This window comes from Colius striatus, chromosome 13 (genome assembly GCF_028858725.1).
Source record: "Colius striatus isolate bColStr4 chromosome 13, bColStr4.1.hap1, whole genome shotgun sequence".
In the NCBI taxonomy this organism is placed as follows: domain Eukaryota; kingdom Metazoa; phylum Chordata; class Aves; order Coliiformes; family Coliidae; genus Colius; species Colius striatus.
The window spans coordinates 18632317-18652347 of NC_084771.1; the positions used below are offsets into that span (position 1 = coordinate 18632317).

The 20031-nt window shown below is 36.6% G+C and overlaps 1 protein-coding gene across 3 annotated transcripts in view; it reads left to right on the forward strand.

Moving 5' to 3' along the window:
- Nucleotides 1-11623: 11623 nt before the first annotated feature.
- CHM (CHM Rab escort protein) overlaps nt 11624-20031 on the forward strand; it is a 77220-nt gene continuing 68812 nt past the window's right edge. For all 3 annotated transcript variants that reach the window (XM_062006860.1, XM_062006862.1, XM_062006861.1), the window contains exon 1: nt 11624-11692. In XM_062006860.1, coding sequence (XP_061862844.1) covers nt 11644-11692 — 49 coding nt within the window. In that variant the 5' untranslated portion in view covers nt 11624-11643. The remainder of the gene's footprint in view (nt 11693-20031) is intronic.

A 20031-nucleotide genomic window follows, 5' to 3' on the forward strand; every position in this document is an offset into this window, starting at 1 on the left:
ATTTTAGTATTCAGAATTTGAGCCTACTTCGGTTTCCATGGGAGTGAATGGTATTTTTGCCTTAGATATTACTAGACATTTCAAGTTCTACTATCTTCAAATTATAGAAATCTTATTGACAGAAATTGGCATCAATGGGTATTCCGCATTGTACATCAATTTTTTGATACTGTCTTTTAGAATAGTACATTTCTTCTGAGAGACATGCAGTAATGTCAGTCTATGCTGTCATATCTTATTGAAATCAATCTGGAGTTTTGAGTAAAAAATCAATGGAACTGGTCCAAACTAGTTGAGGTAGCAAATGCCATTTTGACCCTTTGATCTCTAAACCACAAGCCGAAGAATGTTAGAGACACTTAATTTTGAATGCTAGTTAACAAATTTATAAATATTCTCATTTGGAATGCTGTTTGCAGTTGATAAAGTCCAGGATTTTCTACCTCCCACTCCCTGAGAAGAACAACAATACTAAAAAACTCTTTAGAAGACAGTTTGGATGTATAGGGAAATTAAGGCCAGGAAACTGTACAACTAAACTTCTGATTTCACAGAGACTTTGCAAAAGCCTTTCCCTCTGAATGTTTTCACAACTCTGAAGGAAGCCAAAAAAATATACTGAACTTAATCAGGTTTTTTTTGAATAAAAATAACTATTTCATGAAACCAGCTTCAGTATGTTCTGTAGATCTGTATAGGAAGTGGAGGGAAGGGCCTCACTGGGGCCTCAATTCTACTACTTCACCATTGTTAAAGCAGTACAATCCACAGAGTCTGAGTCTGTTGTAGAATTCAGTCTTTTTGAATTTCAGTCAAAGAAATACAGAGTGAGATAAGAATCAAGTATTTAAGCTTTTATTTTTAATCTCACCAATTTTCTGTGTCTCAGAATCTTTCTCAATATGTTCTGTGGGTTTTTGGATAAAGTGAAAGACAGTCACAAGATAAATAACAGTGTATTTCTTTATCTTCAGGAGACATTATTGACTTTCTCTACCTTTTTTCCTCTTTCTTACTTCCACGTCAAGGTTGATGTGACATATATTGATAAGCTACAAAGGAATTTGTGATCTTACGTATATACTACAAATTCATCGACTTTCTGATAGAATTACCAATGACTTATGGAAGCATAAGAATGATTGGGCCACAAGTTAAAAGTACAGGTTAAAACAGCTGTGATCATTATTATTTAATACATAACCCTCTTGTAGTTTGAGTTTTTAAAAATGGTCCTTAAACATATTTATAATACTGAAACATTTCAGTAACCAATGAGACAACTACTGATATCTTTCATTAGCATTATAATGCCATGAATTTTATGGTATTTTGTACTGAGGAAGACTGTAAAACAAATAAGTTTCTTCAGTTTTTGTCTAGAAGGATGTGTTACCATTTGAATAAATTGTACTCATCATTTTAAATATACTATATTTAAAATTATACTATATTTAAAATAATTCTCTTTTTTTTCCACACAGTCTATGACTATAGGATACAGCATAGCTTCATCTAGGCCTTGGAATCTCAATTCTTTTTTTCCTAAAATATAACTATAGGATACAGTTTTCAGTATTAAAAAAAAAATTGGGGACTCAAGTTATTTTCTACTATAGATATTGTTTAATCTCTCAGTAAGGATATAAACAAAAGAATGAAAGAAAACTGCTGTGAGTCAAACAAATCTTTTTGCTTAGTAACTTTGAATGTCTTGGGGAGCGCAATGTCTACGTGCAGTTCCAGTTTATTAATGGACTTTTTGAATGGTATTTGAATGCACTACCACTTAATTTGGTTCATCTACTTATTTATAATAAGTAACTGTCCCTGTTTAACATCACTTATCTGGTCAAGCAGTTCAGACTCAGGTAGAACCCTACTATTTAGAATCTCTTTCTTAAGAACATTTTGAAGACCCATTGCACAATATCTCTGTATCAGTTTTTCTGTACAGCTTGGTTATATTTTATTTAAAAAAAAAGGTACATATGTAGTACTTCTAGATTTGACTTCTTTTGAAACAATTTTACACCTTCTAAAAAGATTACAATAGCTTCCATGAAAAGTTCAGACTGAAAAAAGCAAATGAAAAATCCCAAGCACTAAAGCACAAAACAGAAAAGAATTGCACTGACATGTGAAATGCGTTAAGATTCTTCTTTGAATCAGTCATTTAGACATACAAAGATAATGATGATGATTATGATGACAATAATTATAATCAACTAAAATTTAAATTCATCTATTTTCTTCTATGCAAATACCAATTATATTTCTTTTCTTTAACATGAATGTGACCATTTTAAGTAGTTATTCTTGCAAATTTTCCTAATAATCTGCCTCAACATTTACAACAGCGTAGCATTCTTCTGAAGTGAGGGGAAAAAGCTTAACTGAAGGGTCGATGCAACACTCAATTTAAGGTATATAGAATTAACATATATGTGGCACCCTCAGAATGTTAGGAACTAAGGTCTATTCTTTCCCTTTATTTACTTAATCGGAGGAGGTAGTGCCACTCCTAAGGTACTAAGTGGACAGAAAAAAGAAGAGTGAACATTGTGTTTCCATTAGTTCTACTTTAGGATTTCTGACTTGATTTGCGCACATAGAAGAAAAGTGTCAACCTCTCTCCCCTCAGATGGTTATAGTTCTAGGAATAGTCACATGTTGGGGAACAATGAACAATTCTGCAAATTGAGAAATTGCCTTCTTAAGGCTTTTGACACTGTCTCCCACAACATCCTCATTAGAAAGCTCAGGCAGTGTGGCTTGGATGAGTGGACAGTGAGGTGGATGGAGAGCTGGCTGAATGACAGAGCCCAGAGGGTGGTGATCAATGGCACAGAGTTGAGTTGGAGGTGGCCAGTGGAGTTCCACAGGGATCGGTTCTGGGGCCAGTCTTGTTCAACATCTTCATCAGTGACCTGGATGAGGGGACAGAGTGTGCCCTCAGCAAGTTCACTTATGACACCAAACTGGGAGCACTGGCTGATTCCCCAGAGGCTGTGCTGCCATTCAGCGGGATCTCGACGGGCTGGAGAGTTGGGCAGAGAGGAACCTCATGAGGTTCAACGAGGACAAGTGCAGAGTCCTGCATCTGGGAAGGAAAAACCCCATGCACCAATACAGGCTGGGGGTTCAACTGCTGAAGAGCAGCTCTGCAGAGAGAGACCTGGGAGTCCTGATTGATAATAAACTAAATATGAACCAGCAATGTGCCCTCGTGGCCAAGAAGGCCAATGGCATCCTGGGATGCATCAAGAAGAGTATGGCCAGCAGGTCAAGGGAGGTTCTTCTCCCCCTCTATTCTGCCCTGGTGAGGCCTCATCTGGAGTCCTGTGTCCAGTTCTGGGCTCCTCAGCTCATGAGGGACAGGGAACTGCTGGAGAGAGTCCAGCGCAAGGCCACCAAGATGATCAAGGGTATAGAACATCTTTCATACTAGGAAAGGCTGTGGGAACTGGGGCTGTTTAGTCTGGAGAAGAGGAGATTGAGGGGTGATCTTATTAACATTTATAAATATCTAAAGGGTTGGTGTCAGGAGGTTGAGACATCCCTCTTTTCTATAGTAGATAGTAACAGGACAAGGGGTAATGGGATGAAGCTGGAACACAAAAAGTTCCACATAAACATAAGAAAAAACTATTTCACTGTTCAGGTGAGGGAGCCCTGGCACAGGCTGCCCAGAGGGGTTGTGGAGTCTCCTTCCTTGGAGGTCTTCAAGACTCGCCTGGACATGTTCTTATGCGACCTGATCTAGGTGAGCCTGCTTCTGCAGAGGGGTTGGACTAGATGATCTCTAAAGGTCCCTTCCAACTCCTACCATGCTATGATTCTGTGATTCTAAGGGACTGTATTATATGTATTGTGTGGATCTATGATGTAACCTCTGCAAAGACTGACAACTACCAAGCCCAGATCTTACCCTAAAAAAGATGTTAAGATTAAACTTCCAATTTTTACAATGTGTTATGATTTATTATGTTGAAACCTAAAATTCTCACACAGACTGCAACCAGATTGGACCTCCTATTGATTTAATTGTATAGATTGTCACTCTAAGAATGCATAAACTGGAGAACACCCAATTACCAAGGCAATGGAGTTGAAATTCAACTTTCATATATGCTAAAATGCTCAGCTGCATCATCCCCTGAAAATGGATTAAAAAGCAAATACCTTAAAAAAAAAGCAATAAATACTTTAGTATTTATTTATTTTCTACTGTAAGCATTTAATAATGCTTACAGTAGAAACATTCTTTTCTTACATATATACAGTTTAATTTAATAAGTACAATGTGAGTGTCTTATTTTCTGCACAGGAAAAGCTAGCATTTAAATGTGTGTGTACTGTGTTTGGATTAATGAAAAATAGATGTGAAGTCATATTTGCCCTTTCTGAATTCTGAAAAGCATCACTACATATAGTATGGCACCAGATTACAACTTCTGAAAGAAAACCAAGACCTACTCTCATTTCTGTGAGGCAAGCTGAACATTTTCTCATTTCAAAGTTCTTTAAAATTTCAGGGGACAACTATTGCTACCCTCTGACTTTAAAATCCTAACCAGAATATTTTAAATATAAAATTTTATGTAACTGTAATGTTGTGAGGGAAATGTTTAATAAGGAGGCTTTTGCTGTGTACGGCTTTAGTAAATTTTGTTACCAAAATGATAACACATATTCTTGTTTCTTACAAGCAAGACTGATGACTGTTAGAAGCTGATAGCTTCCTTTTCAGTCACAGCCCTTTTACACCTAACATTCCTCCCCAAATTGCCCTCCTACAAGTGACAGAGATTTTCATATATGCTCTGTCAGAGGGCAATAGAGTAGAAGACTCTGGCAGCACTTCCCCTTGGCTCTATGTATCCTCAGATAACATAAGTTTTCCACATTGAAGCTATAAAGCCTGAATTAAATTTCTGCTATTAGTGCAGAGCTCTAAGTGGAGCACTGACAGACCCAGTGCATTGGAACTGAAGTAGATTCAGCCTCAAACACAGACTTTCTCCAATTGAGAATAATGTTTGCTTTACCATTTTTATTCATCTGCTTTCATAATTTTGTATGTAGTTGTTGTAATTAGTTTTTTTAACTTGCTGTTGCCACCGATAGCTTGCTTTACCTGAAAATTAGTCCCTCAATGTTACTGACTCCTAACTTTTAGGTGTCTTTTAGTTACAGTTTCATGTTTGAATCCTTAGTGATGTATGTGTCTTCACAAGAATCCGAGCTTGCAAGAACTCATTTCATCTTAGGCCTTTATAGTTTTTTGTTTATGGTTTCTCTGGTGAAGTCTTGGTAAAAATACTGCATATGAGACACATCAATTCACTTAGCTTTATGGACTACTTTAAACCCTTTTAATTATATGATAATATTTATGATGGGTTTCTTAAGGGAGCTTTATCAGTTTCAGAACTTAAAAGTCTTGGTTTATCCCCTCTTTTCAGCCATGTATTATTTACGATATTCAAGACAAGAGAATGCTACTGTTTTTAAAAAAAAATACTCAAGAATCTTGCACTAGTTGCTCTCCTCAGGTAAGGAACTACTTCCACTCTGTGGTTGGTTGGATTTTTTTGCTTCATGTTATCCATCTCCTAGACCCTTAGATACACTCATTGAAATTTACTAATCTTGATTTATTGCACCATTTTATATAGCAGTCCTGTACATCCAATCACTTTCTTTTGTCTGTTGTTTGCTGGCAATTTCTGAGCTATCACAACTGATCAAGACTTTTATATGCTGGAACAAATAATACAATTGCTGGGACACAGAGCATTAAGCTCTTCTATGTAACATCCTGTTTTATAATGGCATCATTTCAGTTATTCTTCCCAATTTATATTAATGTTATTGAGATCAAATGTTATTCTAACATTGTCATTTTCAGCAGATGAGAAGAAACAGAAGGCATTGGGTATTGAAAGAATAGTTTTAAATTGGTGAGTTAGCACTTAGAGCATGCAGTTAAGCTATGGAAACGTACTTTGATACATATAGAAAATGCATATATTCTACAAAAGTTTATAATTTAAATTCTGACTAGCAAAGGTAGGGTCCACCTGTGTATGTCTGAGTACATTTAAATTCTGTTGTTTGTTTTCCCTTTTAACTTGTCCTGCATTGGTCCACAGTACTTCTAGATCACATTTTTGGCTTTGATATTAGCCTCTTCTAACTGCTGCCCGTTTCTGTCTATCTACAGGGTGAATGTTCCACACTTCAAAATTATCTCGACATCAGCATAGGAAAGCATTTTCTCAGGACACTTGAATTTGGGATTTCCAATACTTTGAAAAAACATTTAAATTTTTATTTACACACTGATGACCCAATGATGATAAGTAACATATTCTTTTATCCATTTGAATAGGATGAACTGGTAATCTATATATAGTGTAAAGTCTGAAATAAAAGTGTTAAAAAGTGATGTGCAAACTTCTGACAGAAGTACCAGTTTGTCTTTCCAAGGACCTTTTAGTTTCAGTAAAGAATACTACTGGGGAAGTGAAGGAAACTTCTGAAAAGGAACACATTCCTTTAAAATTTTACAGCAAATAAAACCAAAACATAGTCACAAAGTCTCGATTATTTTTTTCTGAACATATACAAAGAAGTTTTAGTCCTTTGCTTAAGTACATTGACATTACTTCTGGTTTAAATTACTGGCATTACTTCTCTTAGTAGTCCTAAAAAGTACAAGTTTTTAATCCAGAAAAAAAGAAATACGGAACAAAATTTAGGAAGGTAAAAGGCAGTTTTACAAACATGCCTAAATGCTTCAAAAAAGCCCCAAACCAACCCCAAAACCTTCTATAAAAGAAGATACAGCAAAAATAATTCATGTGCTGTACTGAATTCTTTTAGCCACTAATACAGAGCACTGAGAGAAGTAATCTAACCAAATAAAAACCTGAACTGACACCATACATTGTATATAATGTATTAATAAGTTTTATGTCAATGTGAATCAAGATAAAGTCTGATTCTGCTATCAGTAGTTCTCCAAGTGTTGTATTCCTAAACTAAGCTTTCCTCCACATGTCTTTTAAGAGTCGAGCAATAAAAACTACAGTATATTAGTCATCTTACTACGTTCATCAACTATTTTAGCTATTGAAGATTAACCTGTGGCATAAAAAATAACTGAACTTTTGGGCTACTGCAAAGACTGTATCCTTCATCCTGCACATCTGTAGCTTTAAGAAGCCTGTAAAACTCAGAGGCAATCCTTAATGAAGCTGTAGTGGGACTTTTTTTCCATTTTGCCCCATTTACACTGGGCGGAGCAGCCTAATCAAAGCTATGATCCTGCCTTTTTCTCCTCTGTGCTAATTTTGTACAAGAAATTTTTGTCTGCAACAAGGGACCTACAGAATTTTTGCAGAATGGCATTAATTACAGATGGGAAAGGTAGACTTCTTGCTTTGCATGCTTACAGAAGTTAAATGTAATTCTTTTTCCTCATCTTTAAACAATCCTATAATTTGCTCAGATTTTAGTAATCAAAAGGCAACTTCAAAATTAGTTTCAGTGCTCATTAAGTAGAGAATGTGGATTTAATTACTCAGTGTTTTTACAATATGTCTAGTTTGCTGATCTACCAAGGCCAAGGTTGCTGTAGCAAAAGAGTATTCATACCATCCATGGGAATTGTCTACATACAATTGCAAATAGCAGTTTAGGGTCTAATGCCACCAGTAAAACACAGTCATGTCTTTTACGGGCATGATTGGGACTGACCACTGCAAGCCCTGACAGGAAGGAAGAAAAATTCAGATAGTGGTAACAAAGATGATGTTAGAATAAAGGTATATCAGAGTTTAGAACACATTTGGAAATATTACCCCCCCCCCCCCCAAAAAAAACATGTTTGAATGTAGTGTGGCTGTTTCTGTAGTTAATGAACAATCTAGTTTGTGCATGCTTGAGTGACTGACAGTTGCGTAACAGCAAACTCTATATGACAACCATGCATAACTTCAGCAACACACAAACATTTTCGTGCTGCCTGAACTAATGAGCCATTTACTTGGGATAAATCAAGTTATTCAATAGATATTTCAGGCAGCTAATAGGCCCGATTCTGCCGCTGATCCTTACTCAAAGTGGTGCTCAAGTACAATTAAATTCTGTATGCATTGAGTGAATGTTACAATGAATAATGAGATTTCGTATATGAAGTCACTGCAGAATAAAGACACTATATAACTTTTTAAAAAACAAAATTCATCACAGTGAATATGAAGTATTTGCTGTTTGGTTTTGGAGGAAGAAATATTTGATCAAATGATCCAAGACTAGATCTTGAGATAACTAGAAAATCTTTCTGACATTACTGTATTTCCAAAAAGTATTCTGATGAAATTAAATATTAACTACACAGACTTTAGAGTGACAAAGGTAGTTCCATGAATATGGGAAAATCCCCCCAAACAGTTAGAAAGTAAACCCCAGTGATTTTGAGACATGTTTTTATTGAAATCAAAGTAGGAAAATTGTTTACAGAAAAAGTATTTAGAAATGCTAAAAGTGGAATCTTGAAATTGATCTTTGCATGGGTCTTTCAGAACTGTTATTGCTAAAAATGCTGTATGCATCCTCTGCAATATATATGATTCTGAGTTACTTCATAAAACATAAGCATGTGTTTAATACAAACAGTTTTTAAAATTACATTTAATCTTGCCAGTGTGCTACTTTAATGTGTTTTGGCAATTCTAATTGAAGAGGCCTAATTTACCAAAATATAGGGAAATTCTGCAATTAGACCACAGGATGTGCAGTTTAATTATGTTGGTGTGCATTTCTATTTGTTTCTAATGCAGAGGATCTATTGGTAAAATGAATGCCTATTTTGTGGTCTGTTATGCAGAAAATGTTTAATCCAGTGTTTGATTTACTCTGTTAAATCTTCCTTATTGAATGTGCTTATTCATCCATGCAGAATTGGGTATGCTGCTTTCTGTTACTATGACATTGCAATTAAATAGCTAAAGAGAAAAACATGGTGAGACATTTTCTCAAGGTCCATGAAATTCTCATAAAAATTAGTCATACTTACATATTTTACTTCTACATTTGCTGATATTAAAACTGTAAAGTACAGAGAAATATTTTTGTGCTGTATGAGGTTGACAAACCTTGCAGTTAAAAGAGTCTGAATAATCAGTTTTGTCAAATAAATAGTACTAAGAAGAATTTCTGGTCCAGTGGATAATGACTGTCATCACAAAATAGGATTGCACTGATTGCAGCTTATGAATGAAGCTAACAGGAATTCACAGAACCAAACAACAGCATTTTGTGGTGGGATAAGTACTTAAGCACTTGAGAAACAGTAAGACACTAACAGTGAAATAGCTCTATTCTAGTGCAGTCCTAGAATTATATGAAACATATCACAAATGGTTTTCAGAAGGAAGTTCTGTTTTCACAAGTACACCCTTCCTCAGCAAGAAAAGGGTGTGCAGGGAGAATTTGTATTATCTGATCTAATCAATAGAGTGGTGCTTTGTTCCTTAGTCAAGACATTTAGGTCAGGATGGTCTGGCATTGTGAGAACTCTGGAGCTCAGTTTCTGTTGCTACAGGTTAAAAAGGACAGCTTCATTAGCAGAATTGCCCCATGGAAGCTGCAGAATGGAATTTTTTAATTTTTAAAATCTCTATGAGACAGTTGAAAGCATAAATACGGGGCATATAAGCTTTGCTCTTACTACCTTTATATCTGAATCCATAACTACTAATTTTTGTATTTCTTTGCATGTTAATCAAGTACTGATGTTTAAATTGATTTATGTTTGTTCTTTCGTTGTTTGCTGTTTCCTGTTAGGCTGCTTTCCTGCTAGGCTGCTTTCTGTGCTGTGCTCTGTCTAAGCAGTACTACAGGGTACCTTGGGCTCTGGTTTCCATTAGTCCCTTTGTACTATTTTCACCATTCATGTGCTATGGGAACAAGGAGCTTGTAATAAGGCGTTAACAGGCTGTTAGCTGGTTTGTTGTTATTATTGATTTAAGGTGTTAAGACTTTAATATAATCATACACAATGAATAATATTAAGAGATCAGTTTAAAGCTATATAAGCCATTAAATGCAAAATAAAACCAAAAAGCTTTCTAGAAATTTCCAGTGTATTCTGGCACAAGTATTCTGTGCTAGGTTATTTTGTCTGCATTGCTGTATCTGGCTTTTTCAAATATGTATTTTTATTCTTGCTATTCTTTCAGTCAGACTGGTAAAAATGGAAAGGATACTCTGAAACAATAGATTACATGGTTTTACCCCTGATTTTCCCTTCATTTCTTTGTAAAGTGAAGAAAGAGGCAAAGCAAGACTGAAGTGTGATTTAAGGCCTGAAAGGAAAAGAAAAAAGTTACTGTTATTGATGGGTTGAGAAAAATAAAGAGGTTTTTGAATGCTGAGAAGAAAGTACAATCTAACATATAATATAGCTGTTAATTAACGAGGAAGGATATGAGATTAATGACTAGAAATAGATAAACTAATACACTGTCTCTTAAAACCTATCTTCAGCATGGTGAATAGAGGAAAGAAATGATCACATTTAGGGAGTAAGGGGACTTGTAAAAAATAATAAGGGAAGTATTTTCTTGGATATAGTAATAAAGTGCAGCGATCAGTGAGGTTGGACAAACAATAGAAATAGTTTTGGAAACCCTGCATAGGCAGAGAGAAAAAACAAAAATGAAATCTATGGTTGAACTTAAAGGTCTTTTCCAACCTAAATGATTCTATGATTCTGTTGTGAGTTACTGAAGAACTGGCCTCTGAGAAACAATTTTATCTAAGGAACTGACACATGAATTGTAAAAATAAAGTATGGGTGTTTGCACTGAAGCGTTCTGCACTGTAAGCAAGTAGGTGGAATGCAATCATATTATCACATTTCCAAAGTTTGAACTTGTATTGCATTCACCACTGTTGCCTACAATATTCCTGTATCCAAGGTAAGAGTTTGTTCTCCAAATCATCGGAAAACTACATGGGTAAGAAACTGGGTGGATGCTCAGACTGAGAGAGTTGTTGATGGGTCATACTGCCTGCCTGTGGGAAGTGGAGTCCCACGCAGTCCTGGACTCCGTCCTCCTGTGTAACACCTTCCTCAGTGATGTAGTAGAGCTGATGGCCCCAGCATATGACCTCTATGTCAGCCTGGATGAACTGTCAGTATGACCTGTTTTTTGGCTATTTGTCAGAGACTGGGCCAGGCTGGATGAATGGGCTAACAGAGGCGGCAGGGAAAGGAGCAAGGACAGAAGCAAAGCCTGGCACATGGAGCAAGCTGGGAGTGCAGCACTGAGGGCCATGGTGCTGCGACCAGGGCAGCAACCATTGTTTTTCAAGCAAGTTTTTTGTGACAAGACAACCAGAACAGATGCAGACTGGAGTCTGCCAGGTCCTTTACAGCAGGACAGTAAGGAGAGATGTCTATGAGTCCGCATTAAGGATGAAGCCACAGCAGAACGCCCTGGAGGAACGTCTCTCCCCTTTTGAACTACATAGCCCAGCAGCCCCCGCGAGCGGCGGCCGGATGTCTCGGCCGACGGGACCCGGTATTTCCGTCAGCGCCAGCCACCTGACGGTGCCCCTCCCAAGATGGCGGACAACCTGCCCTCCGAGTTTGATGTGGTGGTGATAGGGACCGGTAGGGACGGCGCGGTGGTGGCAGGGAGCGGAGCGGGAGGATCGCGGGGCTGGTGCGCGAGAGGGAGCACCGAGGAGACGCGGGGCGGGGCTGGCGGCAGTGGGGGCCCCGGGACTGCTTGTGGGGACCTGCGTAGACATCGCGGCGCCAGTGGCCCGGGGACTCAGGCCACGTTAGGATTGTTATTAAGATTTAAGTCGTGAAATGTATGTAGAAATAAAGGTGACATGGAATTACTAGTGATGCGGGGCTTTAACTGGGAGAGGGATCTCCGTGAACGCTGTCTCTGTGAGGCAGTTCCCTCCTACCCCTGCCCACCGAAGATCAGGTGCTCCCTTGGAACTTAATAAAGACTTGTGCCTTGACTCTACCACTTTCAGCAGCCTTTTTTCCTGTAATACCCAAAACTTGTGGTTTGAGTCCTTCTCAATTGTGGATATCAGGAGGATGGGATGACCCCTTTTTCTGTAGTGTCTAGCGACAGGGTTAGGGGAAATAGACATAAGGTGGAACACAAAAATTTCCACTTAGAACACAAGGAAAAACTTCTTTACCATAAGGTTTCAGTACCCACCTGGATGTGTTCCTGTGTGGCTTGATCTAGGTAAACTTGCTTTAGCAGAGGGGTTTAAATAGATGATCTCTAGAGGTCCCTTCCAACCTTGACCATTCTATGATTCTGTGATTCATTTATTTCTCAGTATATAAACAAACATAAGGTTGAATGATTGCATGTATCAGAGACTTACTTTGAACTTTCTGCACTGTTTGCATTTTCTGTATGCTATATAAGTTCGTCTTGTTTCTTGTCAAGGTGACTAATGATGGAGGTCTTGTATGTCTCATTGAAATACACCAGTGTATAACTGAGACAATTCTAAAATATTCCTTTAGAAATAAGATACTTGCTGCTTGTATATGATAATACTCTTTAAATGTTGAAATAAATTTATGTTTGTAGAACCCAGTGACAGTGATGTGGTTCAAACTGGTCTTGTTAAGCCCCTCATCTTAAATTCAGCATTAAACGCTAGTCTTTAAATGTTCAAAATACATTTTTCTTTGTAGGTGCCAAATTTATATACAAATTTTATTTGCATTTACGAAGAGCTGTCATGGTCAGCTCAGAACGTTAATTGGAGCACAGAACAGAAGCCATTTCTAAATGTTATTGTTTTCCGTATGAAACCAGAAACTATGTTTCTGGAGTTCCTTAGTACGTCAAGTTGTGTCTCTCAGATTTAAGATTACTTTTCTATCAATTTGGAGTAGTGTGAGTTTCTGTTGTCATTGTTTACCAGGAAAAAATAATCCTCTTACAGTGTATGTATAATTGCTCAAAGGATTTCTGATCTAGTTCTGGAGTTTGTGAGAGATTATAACAATGAATTGTCCCCATTGTCGACCATAGCTCTGCTAAAAATGCAAAACTAAAGCTCTTCAGCAAATTAAGAAATCCGTTTTGTCATCCTAAGCCTGTTGTATGGATTGGAATCCCTACCAGTGATTCTGGTATTTTTGTACGTGTTCAGATTTTTTGATTATTTTGTTTGTTCAAGAAGAATGGTAAATAATGAAGGGCTAAAGTACCAAACTAAAAGGGTAAAGTATTAAAATATTCGTAACTTTCATGATTTTTCAGGATAGTCCATTCCTTACCGTTATTAAAAAAACAGTGTTTATGTAGATGATGCAGTGATGTCAAAAATCAAAGGAAACTCAGAGGTTTAGATAATCATGTTAATATTAGACTATTTAGCTATTCTAGCTAATAAGAAAACCAGAAAGTGAAAATAGCAATAGGAGTGGTTATTCTAGCTACTAAGGAAGGTGGTGAAGGTGTTACCTCTTTAAAAGAGCTGACAGTAACTTGCATTAATAAGACTTTATCTTTTCATGATTCCAATGGAAAAAGAAAATCCTGCAGATAGAACTTTCATCTGGAGCTTTTGTAATTTTTGTCGAAGTTAGAATGTAATGCAGCTTTGTTCTGGCAGCCCTTGTGCTGAAGAGTCTCCTAGGCAGAGTATGCAGGCGAAGGGAATTGCTCTGGCAGTAGCACCCTCCTCTCATGTGCTGTCTTTCATCACCAATGGTATGTTGTGCTTGCTGGATATGTGCATTAAGAAGTACCAGGCTGATCACTGCAGAGGAGTTGTGGTTAGTGGTATGGTGTCACAGTTGGAAGAGACTGTGCCTGCCTAGATAAGCCGTTAGAAGAATTCACCTGGAACTGGCAGTTCAACAGAAAAGGCACTTCTGGCTGAAGTGCCAGTGCCAGTTGATGATGCAACACCCATCAAGTAAGATCTTCCCTGCTTAAGAATGATTGTGTAATGTTAGAGCTTCAATGCTGAGGGAAGGATATTCTTTGAGCTAAATTCTTCCTCTGAAGTATTGCTGTATTTGGTAGTGGTGATGGTGTGGATTTGTACTGAAGGATGTGGGCTTGCCCACCTGGAGAGACTACCACTAAAACTGATTTCAAAAGTTTCAGAACTCAGCATTTTAGGAATTATTTTGCACTTTTCTTTCCATTCTTTTTTTCTAAGAACATACGTAAACCGTGACAAACGCTGTTGACTAACTGGGTTTTTTTAATCTTTATTAAATTACTGTACATGGCAGATTACTCCAAGCAAAACTTTCATCTGCCTTCTCTTCTGGGAGATGACTTTTGAAGGAATATATTATCCCTATCTATATCTCTGTTTTCTAATGCTATGAATGTACCTGTGGATATTTCATTGTTGTAATAACTAGAATGTTTGTGTTAATGATCTTTTTAACTGCATAGTAGTAATTGCATTCTTTTCTGCATGTGTGGCCTTTTTCTGGTTTTATAATTTGTGCATCTGTTAATTTTAGTAATTAGATTGAGTGGTAACATTAGATTTGAATTTGTTTTTATTTCAGGCTCATTTAACTGTTTCCCTGTAGTAAACTTAATGAAAATGGAACCTCACACTAAATTTTAGTCATCAGTGCTCCACTTAATGCTTAGGTTAAATTACTTCATCAATATTTCTATGGGAAAAGTAAATTCGTTTATTGAAGAAATGGCTTTTCCATAACCTAGATTAAACATTTTCCTTTGCGGGCAAGTTCAGAGAAAGATGGATGTGTAGTGCAAAAATACCAATCCTGATGGATTCAGAAGCAGAAGTTTGACTACTGTCATGGAGTTTATATCCATAGATATAAAGAAAAATAGATTGTCATATGGCATAAAATTGGTGTCCATATCTTGAGGATTTTATGGCAACGCAGTATAAGTATTAAAGCTCTTTTGATACCATTCTTTTGTTCTACCTCTTTTTTTTTTGTTGCAGTATTAAAGTCACCCTTTCCCAATCTAACAGGCTCATGTCCCTACTTTCCTGCTGCTTCAATACAGTATTATAGTGAAGTTACCCACTAACCAAATTTTTAATTTACTGGATGATTATCTGCCAAAGCAGATATTATGCAGTATCATCAATCCTTAAAGCAGTTCTGGTATTTTGGAAGGTCTATACTTTGAAAAGTGATATTCAATGACTTTGATTTGTCTAAAAGCCTGTAGGATGTGGGTTTTGAAGGCTGATGAAAGGACTTGCTTGAGGTAGGCATTAGCCATGTTCTTTTAGATGAGTTTGTTGATAAGCTTTTGTGGTGTCAACTTTTAAATTAGTACAGACATTAAAATGGTAGAACATTTATAGCAAGAGGGAACATTATTAGTTCTTTGATAAATATTTATCTCAAAAAACATGTGTCTAGTTGTGAGTGGCAGACAGAGCTAGGAGTCAGTAGCAGAGCTTTTGTCTTTGGGCAGTTGCCAAATAGGAAAATTGATAGGCAAACACTCGATGTCGAATTTATGGCAAAAGCCACTGTGAGTGCAAAGATTGGCAACATGTTGGCTCACATTTGCAAGTGGTGTGGATAAGGATGCAGGGTCATCCTTACCTTTGAATTTCTTCAGATGATCAGATTATATTAAGTCTTAACTTCTTAAACTCGTCTCTGGTACTCCAGAAGGCCCATATTAACTGCTGGTGAAGTTGTAAAATAAAGGATACAGCTCTTTAAAAGGTGATGGTATTCACAAGTTTGTCTGCCAGTAATTCTAATTTTTTTTTCTAAAAAGGAGGTATTCTTTATAAAAGCAGTCACAGTAAATTTTGTAGTTCTATGCAATTTTCTTTCCATTCTGTTTTTCAGTGGTTATAAATAACACATGAAATGACTTTCAAGGTAGAAAGCAGGAATCCATTTTGAAATATTCTATAAAATAAAGAGTGATTTATGGTTTCATATGATTTTGGCTGAAAGCACTCGGGCTTTGCCAGGTCATCAAAGTCCTGTCAGGAGAATCTATTATTTATTGTTCGATATACTGGGAGTAGTGTAAGTACTTAATGTTTATCTTATGTAAGTATAGTGTTAAGAAAAATCACTCCCAGATACTAATACAATTTTTAAAATGTACAATGGAAAACTAACTGGAATATTACAGATGTGAATTAGGAAGTTAACATTGAAGATTGATAGATTAAAAAAAAGACTAATTCCTAATGTGTGTATTCTTGCAGGATATTTTTAGGACGTGCCTAAAATGTTTTCTGATACATCTTCTCAGCTGCTATCTTGGTTACATTATCATATATAAGCACAGAGTCTTGTTACATCGGCAACTATTGAGGATTTTACAACAAAAACTAGATGGAAAACCAACTGAAAGTGAATATTTTTTGATGATAGTGGTCATTGTGGATGCTGTGGCACTGACTTGTAGTGTTGAATGAAGTAGGAAATAGACCCATCTTATTGTAATTTGTAAATAAGTCATTACTTGTCCATCTAAATGTAAAAAATGAACAGATTCAGAGTTTTCTCCCCACTACACTTTTGGGTTTTTTTAGTATCCTTTAAGCATAAATGTATTTTTAACTGGCTTTTTTATAACCTGACTAAAGTTGAGGGGTTGTTTTCTGGCGTGCCTTCTGTTAGGAATTTTTTTTTGTGTAGCAGAAGTGCTGTGATCTTGGAGGCTTGGACTCCCACTTATATTCTTTCCTAGATACTGTGAAATGTCCTTCACTGCTCTTGTAATAAAACTTATTATTTCATGAATCTTTTTTTTAACCTTCTCGTTTGTCCTTAAGAGGCTCCGTAGTACTCCTGTAATCCTGTTGTGCTGGTCACACTCTTCATGACACATCCCAGGATGCTATTGGCCTTCCTGGCCATGAGGGCACATTGCTGGCTCATGTTTAGTTTATTACCAATCAGGACTCCCAGGTCTCTCTCTGCAGAGCTGCTCTCCAACAGGTCAATCCCCAGCTTGTACTGGTGCATGGGATTGTTCCTCCCAGGACTCTGTACTTGTCCTTGTTGAACCTCATGAGGTTCTTCTTTGCCCAACTCTCAAACCAGTCAAGATCCCACTGAATATCAAGATAAGAAAGTGTTAGCAAGGTACTTTGAAATTCTAGCCTAAATCAATAATCAAAGAGACACTTTGATCTACCCTAGTAGAAAATGTCATTGTGCTGTTTGGAGAGCGGATGTGGTTGTAAAGCTGGTAGTTGAATCCTTCTCCCTCTGTGTAAGTCACTAGTACGCTGAGCTTACTCTAAAGCCAACCAAAGCATTTTTTAAGAGACTTTGTTGGTATACAGATAACTACATGGAATTACTAATGCAAGAGAAGGAACTTCTTACCTTTTAAATCTCTTTTTATGAAGTGTTTAAAAATGTGTAAGGACCAAGGACAGCAAGCTGTCTTACCATGGAGAGACAGAAAAGGATGTGAAAGTATTGAAAGACTTGGGTAAAATTAAAACTTCACATGTGTCTTGGAATACTTTTTTTTTTTTTTTTTTTTTTGTAATGTAATTGCTTTACCTTTTCTTTATCTGCTGCCATTAGTTGTAAACCAGACTCATAGCTATAGTATGTCCTGGAGAATTCTACGTACCAACACTCTTTATTCAATGATTTTATTTTTTTCTCTAAGACACAAAGAATTTTCTGTGTTTTACCACACTCCCCTTAATAAATGTGATTTAAGGGGTTATTTCTTTCTGTAAAAGTACACTTGTTATTTAATTGAAAGTTACCCTTCTGCTGGAAGGCAGTCCTCTAATTGTGAAAAGTAAAGCTGCTGTTCCTTTCCAATATACAGAATTGCTCACCTTGAACTAAGCTGCTTTCACCTGTAGTTCAAAAATTGATCTGCCAGACTGAGTACTAACTTTTTAGTCTGGTACCTTGATTCAGTGTCTTAGACATGCCATAAGCAAAATGTTCAGATACAGCAGAACTCTGCCACACAAATATATGACTCATCCAGCGATACAATTTTTATACAAGTGTTTAATAAGCTAAAATTATGTTGTATTTGTGTTGTTGTCTAGATCCCATGTATCTTCATTTTTCTGATATTTTTAATGTTCATCTTCCTTGCTGTTATGACTTGGAGCCAAATTCAGGCAGTGCATTCTCTTAACTGATTTTCTTTTTGCCCTCCTCTTCAGAGAACACTGCTTGGTTTGTGCATGGTATTTTGTAACAAGTTAATTTTTTTATTTGGAGCATCAGTGTCCACTTGTGTTCCTTTTCTACCTAGAAAGTGTTTGCACCAACTGTGAGATGCGATGTTTTTCATTGCCATCTTCATCTGGTGGTCCATTATATGGGATTACTAATGTAGAAGTAACTTTTTACTTGTGGCTCTCTCCTTGAGCGCTTATATTTTCTTACTTAGTAGATTGTCATTTCTGTGCCCCTAGCACATTCTGTAATGCAAAAATATTTTCTATTATTCTGTAATATGAGCATACAATAAAAGGAAACAAATCTGTTATCAATTCTAATTAGCTAACATTAACTTGAAGTAGTTATTGTAGATAGTATTTTAACTTTGTTTGCGATTAATTATAAAATGCCTTGTAAGTTCTACATATACCAAAAACTTACCATGGAGGTTGTGTAGTGAGCTTCTCCTGAGCCTGCTGCTCTTCTCTTCTTAGAAGTTTGGATGCAAACAGGATTTATTGCAGTTGGTCAACTGTCTGACTCCAGAAGATTGTTTTGAAATTGTCTGTGTTCCAGCATTTTTAATATATTTCCCTTCAACGTTTTATATTATGAAAAAGCCACTTGTGATTTATTTCGAAGATACAGCAAAGCAAATTAAACATTTAAACCTTTTCAAGATGAATCTTGTGTAATTCAGTAAAAGTTTAATAGCAGGATGACTTGAAAATAGTTTACAGTGAAGAACTCAGGAACCAAGATGCTTCCACACATGCAAAGCTGTTTATAAATTGCGTGGGGCAGTTAGTCTATCTGTTTAAACTCACCTGCAAAGACAGTGCATCATTCCAGCATTATGTATCACCACTAATCAAAATAGACACAATGAGTAAGCCTGAAATTAGTTTTTGATTATAGAGGTCAATTATAACTTTTCATTATTTAGTAAAGCTTGTTGGCTTTTAAAGCTGTAGATAAGTGTTTTCTAGCTTAGCAGTTCTCTCTAATTTTAATTTTGCTGTGTTGAAACTAAAAGTAGAATAGATATCTTTATGATTGCATATAATATGTAGCTAATTCCTCTGTTTCTTGCTTATTTACTTGTAAAACTACATTATTCTTGAAAATGAAAGTATGACTGATTTTGCTTCATAGGGAAGGTCCAGAAATTCATGTAATGGAGATTATCTTGGTCAGAGGTTGCTGGAAACAGCCAGATGTAGACTTCAAGGTCGGTTTGTAGCAGCCATATCTATAAGATTTATTGAGATTAATCTGCCTCTTATGTATCCAAGAAGGCTATAATAAAGAGAGTGCTTGGACAGCTGAAAACTAGTGCTATCAAAAATGGGCTGTATTCTTCATCATAAGGTTGTCAGGAACCTAGTCTTTTTACTGTCTGCTTGCTGGTTTACTTCATTCTGGTGCTGCCACTGTCTGAGGTAGTCCTGGAATCTCTTGTGGCAGTTTCCATTGTGTTACACAGACATCTGGAGAAACAGAAAAGCTTCTAGGACTAACTTCAGTTTCCATAGGCTGAAGTGAGCCATGCTACCATTCTTGTCTTATTAGAGGCAGACACTTTGTTACAATTCAGTCTGCTTGCTGTTTATTTTCAATATTTTTCCAACAGGATGCAAGAACTCCAAATACAGGAGGGTAACTGTGCAGTGAGTGCTCTAGAAAGACTACGAAGTTGGTTCAAAGTTGGTTCACTTTGACTTTGTATTTCAAAGGCAGTGTCACAGATTCATGCAAATGTATTGCTTTCTGGATAGGTATCATGAAGCACCTATGAGATTTTACCTGTTAGC